This window comes from Pelophylax lessonae (assembly GCF_965119305.1).
Source record: "Pelophylax lessonae genome assembly, chromosome: 5".
Lineage (NCBI taxonomy): Eukaryota > Metazoa > Chordata > Amphibia > Anura > Ranidae > Pelophylax > Pelophylax lessonae.
In genome coordinates this window covers 426,635,049-426,642,243 of record NC_138772.1, presented here as the reverse complement: position 1 = coordinate 426,642,243, position 7,195 = coordinate 426,635,049, and the positions used below count along the sequence as shown (strand labels likewise).

General features: G+C 39.6%; 1 protein-coding gene across 1 annotated transcript in view; it reads right to left on the bottom strand.

Annotated features, from left to right (window-relative positions):
• Positions 1 to 1,436: 1,436 nt before the first annotated feature.
• The window catches only part of LOC309556825 (lipoxygenase homology domain-containing protein 1-like), a gene marked incomplete at its 5' end in the record, with an annotated part of 436,205 nt that continues 430,446 nt past the window's right edge, over positions 1,437 to 7,195 (bottom strand). Inside the window, 2 exons of the mRNA XM_082259345.1 lie at positions 1,437 to 1,595; positions 2,575 to 2,650. Coding sequence (XP_082115471.1) covers positions 1,541 to 1,595; positions 2,575 to 2,650 — 131 coding nt within the window. The 3' untranslated portion in view covers positions 1,437 to 1,540. The remainder of the gene's footprint in view (positions 1,596 to 2,574; positions 2,651 to 7,195) is intronic.

The following is a 7,195-nucleotide window of genomic DNA, read 5'->3' as shown; positions in this document are numbered from 1 at the left end:
TTATCCGCAAGGAAATGTGTCTCCTGAAGGAACGCCAGTTGGTCCACAAGACAACTAGATCTCTTTTAAGGGGTGTTGAGCCCCTTGGCATTCCAAGAAACAATTTTAAGGGCCATCACTAGGGGTTGAGGACAGAGCAGAACCCCCACCTCTGAGAGAGGGGAAGGTGGAAGGGAAGAGAGAAAAAAAAAGGGGGGGGTGGGTATAGGTGAATGTGGTTCTCCCGTTTTAAATGGTGCACATCCTTCTATTACATATGCAGCTGTTGGGGGGGGGGGCACTCTAAAAATCCAAAACCAATGGCCCCTCAATTGCCTTCCATCCTGCCGTTTGCAGGACAGGCTGAACATTTGAACTGTGCATCCCCAAATTGCTGCTCTGGGCAGTTCAAACTGTGCACATGCACAGTGCACTCTCTCCTTCTCTAGCTGAGCTCAGCTAGAGAAGGAGAGAGCACAGTGCACATGTGAGCAGTATGAACAACGCAGAACAGCTGCTACTGAGCTCAGCTGGAGCAGGAAAGAGTGCACTACACTTGTGGGCAGTTTAAATGGCCTGGTGGGGTCACAAAATTCAAATTTCAAACCTGTTCTGCAAACCGCAGGATGGAGGGGGGTTGAGGGGCCAGCGTTTTTTGTGGAGAAGTCCCCAAAAGCTGCATATGTAACATGGGGAGACGTACTGTTAAAAACAGGAAGAGCGTTGGTATGTACTATTCACAGGGTATAGGAATTGCATATAGGGACTTTGGGAAAATCTTGCTGAAGATAAACTTAAACTTTATTGTAATCTCATATAAAATGTGTAATGGTCAATGTGACACTTCATCAACTGTCGATGAATAAATCAGGTGATCTGTTGTCATATCTGTAGTAGCTTGTGTCATCTCCCATCTACTGCCATGCAATAGACCATGTGATTTCTCATTAAACCTCTAATAGCTCATTCAATTTCTTACTGATTTTCACACAATAAATCATGTAATCTCTCATCGACTGCCAACCAGTCCTGGAAAATGTGAAACCTCTCACCAATTGAAATAGAATGCATCCATCCATGTATTTGATTTGTAGCATTCGATTAGCATTTTTGGCGCAACTGAAATAGTCATACAGTAATCCCCATATGCACAGTTGGAATCTTACAGATAATAAAAGTCACTTAATGAGTAAAAATTGTTTAATTTAAATGATTAATATTTATTTTGTTGGCACTTAAGCAAAATAGCATTGTATACCTAAAAAGATATTGGAACTTACTTTATGGAGGAACAAAACAATGTTTATAATGTTCGACAAGAACAAAATAAAAACCTGCTTTATCAGACAGAAAAATAAAAAAATAAAAAATAAATGACTTAGTCATATAATAAAATATACAGAAAACTCTGGACCTGTAGCATGTACAATATGTCTAAGAATGAGGCAACGGTGGAAGAAATATGGCTAAATGTCTCCAAGGAACATAGGTAGTAACAAAGACTTCTGGAAGTAGTAAGTAGGTCCTTTCTTTGTAGGCTGACTATGATAGGTGATGTTAATTATGAATAAAGCTGAATAACTGTTTGCCCATCATCTTCATCTTCTGCCAGCCACCTGAAGAAGACATTTGATAAGTTAGAGGCAAACAAACATCCATAACAAATTTTAACTGTAAAAAGAATAATATGTGCTTTTTAAACTTAAAGGTTACAGGTTTGAAATTTTAGATACTTCAACAGGTCAACCATTTTAAAATAAAATGGACATATGCTTTTCTACTTCCATATTTCTATAATGGGCAGAAGCTGTGATGGGTATTCTTTGCAAAGTAAAATTCACTACAATAACTAAGCTCTGGGGAAAATTCCCTTGCAAAGTGAACAGCCTACTTGCCTTTAGTAAATCATCCCTATTACCTCAGGCTCTGGTAGGGTAAAAGCAAACCTCACTAAGATTCACAGAGTCACAGATTCAAATCAGCCCACAATTATACATATGGGGAAGCTTTCTTCATAAATGATAACTCTTTGGAGGTAAAGACCAAGTGTTTGTATTACTATAATTGCGCTTCTTAGCAAATTGCTTTAAGAATTCTTTTAACAGTTCTTGGGAAGGGGGTTGCAATTAAAACAGCCTCATATTCTAGCCTTTCAGGGGCACCAGTGGTGATACATATTGAAAGCAAATGAAAATTAGAAAAAGTGGTACTTGCTATTTTTCTTGGTGATATACAAAACCAAAAATGTTTATCATTTGTATCATATTTAAAAATGTTTAAGAGTCAGCCTGACAAGTCGCGCTCCCTCGCGGTTCATTGACCGCTACAGGACCAGTTCTAATAGGAGCGACCCAAGTCGCTCCGACTTAGAAAAAGGGTCCTGTACTACTTCGGGGCGACCTCAGAGCGACTTGCATAGAAGTCCCTGCAAGTCGCTCCAAAGTCGTGGTGCACGGGACTGCACAAGTCGTGTCGCCTCACTGTGAACCGGCTCTAAATATGAATTGTAAAAGGGAGTAGTATTGCTGGAAATGCATATGAAATAAGCCAAGCCCCTCTTATACATGCAATAATAATCTTTCTAAATAAGCTTACCTGTTGCAGGTGAATAACCTTGGTTCAGTTGTAGATAATGTGAAGATCTCAATCTTGTCCAGGAACCAGCCATTGCCTAATTACCAGAATAACATACAGTGATTACAATATTGAATAAATGCACTGTGATTTCAAAGACTACATACAGTATTCTATACACCGACAGAGACATGTTCACTGTACATATGACTTTCTGTTAGGTTATGAACTTAACAGTCAACTGGCATGTAGGGTACTGAATACAAAATAGTGCTATAGAAAGTAAACCCACTATCAGTTAATATAAGTTGCCTATGAAGCATGTGAACAATGAATAGTATCAGTGAACATATAAAACCGTTCAAGGCAAAAAGATGAGAGAATTTACAAAAGTCTCTGAACTTTAGGGTAGATTCTTATTTCCTTGCTGAAAGTTGGCAGCTATTTTAATAAATTAAAACTAAAAGTCCTGTGTGAAAGCAGACACCACAAAATATGGCGGTTACCTTTACCAGAGAGAAAAGCCCTTCTGTGTGCCTCTGACAACTGAGACACTTTTATTAAATAGGTGGGGCTTAGGGGTTTAGGGGCATGAGCCCCAAATTGGTGACACCAAGGCCTTAGTATAAGAAGCCAGCATCAAAAAGGAACATGGAGCAGGCTTTTTTGGCTAATAAAGGGAATTGTGGTTGTCTTTTCTTACCTTCACTGATATAGAATTTTCAAGATTAAATATTTCTACTCACTGACAGGTTTGCTTAACCACTTGCCGACCAGTCACATTGACTGTACTGCGGCAAAGTGGCTCGTTATCGTCTGGCGACGTAGACCTACGTCACCAGACATTCCCCTCTCTCAGTGGCGCACGCGCCGTCGGAGGCTCGCGCACGCCGTCGGAGGCTCGCACACGCCGTCGGAGGCACGCTCCCACTGTATTCAGTTTTCAGTTACAGCGGGAGTCGGGCCAGGGGAGGAGCGGCGGTGATCACTGCTGCTCTTCACCGATCGTCGGGGATCTTGTGTGGAAATCCACCCGCTTGTGTAAACAAAGCGGGCGGATCCCCTAAGTGACAGGAAGGGTCAGATTGCAGGGTTCAGCATAGCTGAACCTGCGATCTGTCCCTGTGTCACTCAGTCACCTCCCCCCACACACGTTAGTAAGCACCAGGCATACATTAACCCCTCCCTCTCCAATAAAATTAACCCCTTCCCTGCCAGTGTCATTTTTACAGTAACAGTGCATATTTATAGCACTGATTACTGTAGTAATGTCACTGGTACCCCCAAAAGTGTAAAAAATGTCAGTCAAGGGTCTGATCTGTCCGCCGCAATGTCGCAGTCCTGCAAAAAAAAATCGCAGATCTCCGCCATTACTCATTAAAAAAAAAAGCACCAAAAATGACAAAAATCTTTCCCTTAGTTAGTAAACGCAATAACTTTTGCGCAAACCAATCAAAATACGCTTATTGCGATTTCTTTTACCAAAAATATGTAGCAGAAAAATTGGCCTAAAATGATAAAAAATTTAAATTTTTACATTTTTTTGGGGGGGGGGGGAATTTCATATAAAAAATGTGAAAAATATTGGTATTTTTTCAAAATTGTCGCTCTTTTTTTGTTTATAGCGCAAAAAGTAAAAATCGCATAGGTGATCAAATACCACCAAAAGAAAGCTCTATTTGTGGAGAAAAAAAGGATATCAATTTAATTTGGGTACAGTGTTGCATGACCGCGCAATTGTCCGTTAAAGTAATGCAGTGCCAAATCGCAAAATATGGCCTGGTCAGGAATGGGGTAAAACCTTCCGGTCATAAAGCAGTTAAAAAAACGCTCATTGAGAATTTTTTTGTCAAAGACATGTAGCTAAATACATTTTGGCCTAAATATATGACAAAAATTGAATATATTGGATATTTTTTAACTGTCAAAGTAGAAAAATATTGTTACTTTTTCAAAATTGTCGCTTTTTTTAATTAATATCGCAAAAAATGAAAATCGCACAGGTGATCAAATACCACCAAAAGAAAGCTCTGTTTGAGGGAAAAAAAGGACGTAAATTTCGTTTGGGTACGGCACGCAATTGTCAGTTAAAGTCGCACAGCCGAATCGCAAAAAGTGGCCTGGACGTAAGACAGCAAAATCCTCCGGTGGTAAAGTGGTTAAATGGTAACTTCATTTCCATGAAAAATATAGTAAATAAAAAAAATAATATAGTAAATACAATTACAAATTGTAATTATTTGTTATTAAAAATTACATTTCATTTTCAATCTGAAGCATTGTAATTTTTCTAAAAAAATTCAGGGGGATATGACATCTGAAGACAATCTGTACACTTTTGGTGTACAGAGCTTATCCAGAAATGCCATTTTCTTCTTGTGTGATTGGCTCACCGATTTCCCAGTTGTCTGCAATAAAATGCAAATACAATTTTAGGCATCCCCTGCAGTAGGAATTTTAACCAAAAATAATTTTTGGTGGGATACCCCATAAGGGTTAAGGACTTATAAAGGGAAGCAGACACTGTAACTTTCCTCATTACAACAGTGCAAGTGTGTCAGGTGATTATATTGAACTTATACACTCCCATTCTGGAAACAGTCTTCCAGAAGAGACATGTGCATAGAGGAGGTGACCTCAAATCTGAACATTTCTTGTTCAGTCATTTTTTTTAAGTTTTAAAGGTTGTGGTGTACAACATAGCATCAACAAAGATACAGGGGTGTGTCACTGCTGTATCAGAAGTATTAGGTACTGTATAACAATGCATATACAATCCACTGGCAGTTCCCAAGTTACATACATTCAACTTACATATGACTCATACTTACAAACGGAGGGAGACAACAGGAAGTGTGAGGGAATCTACCCCTAGGAAGGGAAATTCACTCATGTAAGAGTTATCATAGGGAAAAGATGTCTCCACTGAAGCTTTATCACCAATCCTTGTTTCCACAACACCACAACATTTTCAAAATCCAATTGTCACAGGGACAGAAAGTGAGGAGAAATCTTCTGAACAAGGGTAGAGACAGCAAGACAAACATTGCATGGGTGCTAACCCTTCCCTATGCTATCCAAAAAAATGTAAAAAATATTTTTTTTGCTGGAGTTACATTTAAAAAATGCACCTGTTCCAATTTACATACAAATTCAACTTAAGAACAAGCCTACAGAACCTTGTTTGTAACCTGGGGACTTCCTGTATATACAGGGTATTCAAACAGTAAAAATAGGACTAAGTCATCAGGAGTAGGTACAAAAATCAACTATACAGGATGGCAGCATAAAATATTGTGCACTTTCATATTATGTTAGACAGTTGTAAGGAAGAGAGGAAAAGAAAGGAAAGACCCAAAAATAAAGAAGAACAGGAAAAGAAGAGGAAGAGAGGAGAAGCAATCCATTACACAATAAGGATAGTGGAGTGAGGGAGAAGGAGAGGGAGAGTCGGGCATGTGAGGGGGGGGGGCATCTGGGTGATCAATGATATTGTAACTCAGATAGGATATCACAAGTCCAGCAGTCTTTAAAGTTGCTGAGGTGTAACATTGTGATCAAAGTTTCCTAGACTCTTCCAATTCTGGCCATGGTATTCTGCTAGCGGGCCATCAATTTTTCGTTTATCAAGGCTCAATGCACTCTATTTTTCACAATACTTGGTGATTGCCAGTCTTTGGCTAGGACTTGCTTGGCAGCAGTTAGAATGTGAGTCATAACAGGAAACTGAGATTTAGAAAGATCCTCTGGTTTGCAGTTCAATAAGGCTTGGGATGGATCTAAGACTGAGGTTGGATGAAAAAGAGCACCGGGGAGGTATACTTGCTGCCAAAATCATTCGGCCACTGGGCATGACCACCAAGTGTAAAAAAAAGTTCTATGTTCTGAGCAACCATGAAAACAGTGGGCAGTAGAATCAGAGGAGGCATGTGCTAGTCTACTAGGGACTATGAAACATCTGAACTATAGTTTATAGCTGACCTGCACTGCTGCTGCATTTCTAGAACATGATTTTGTGGTGGCTCAGATTTGATCCCATTGCACTTGGTCTAGGGGTTATTGCAGGTCTCATTCCCTTTTAGAGACATAAGACAGGGGGTGGGGTGTGCATTTAATAGTCGAGAATGTATAGAAGGGAGATCATCCTCACTGTGTGAGGGTTGGTTTTGCATTTGCATTCAAACAGGGAAATGTCAGTGGTACGTATTGTAAACATCATGATTGACTTAAAGAAATCTGAAGGGTTTCGGATTGTGGTAGGTCTGTAAAGTGCATATTTCATATTTTGACACAGTAGTCTCCCATTTGTGGCTCATTTTCATAACATTAGGCAGAATTAGTCTTCTACAGCCGTAATGTTAGACTTCCAAAGTCATCAGCTAGACAATTTGTTTTACACTGTGGATATGTTGTCCAATACATGAAATCCATTTTGCATTGTTAGTCGCAGATTTAACAGGTACTCAATTATTTCATGCAGTGCTTTGTTTGATTTCAGCTAATTTTCTGTTCCAGTAAATAGCATTGTTTGCCTGGCTGCCCTTAACTGGCTGAGCCTAAGGGCTCTCTACCTTTAAGCTTATTAAGAAAAATGATTTCCCTTCTTTGCTGGTCCATTTGTTTGGGGCACAGTAAAGCCTGT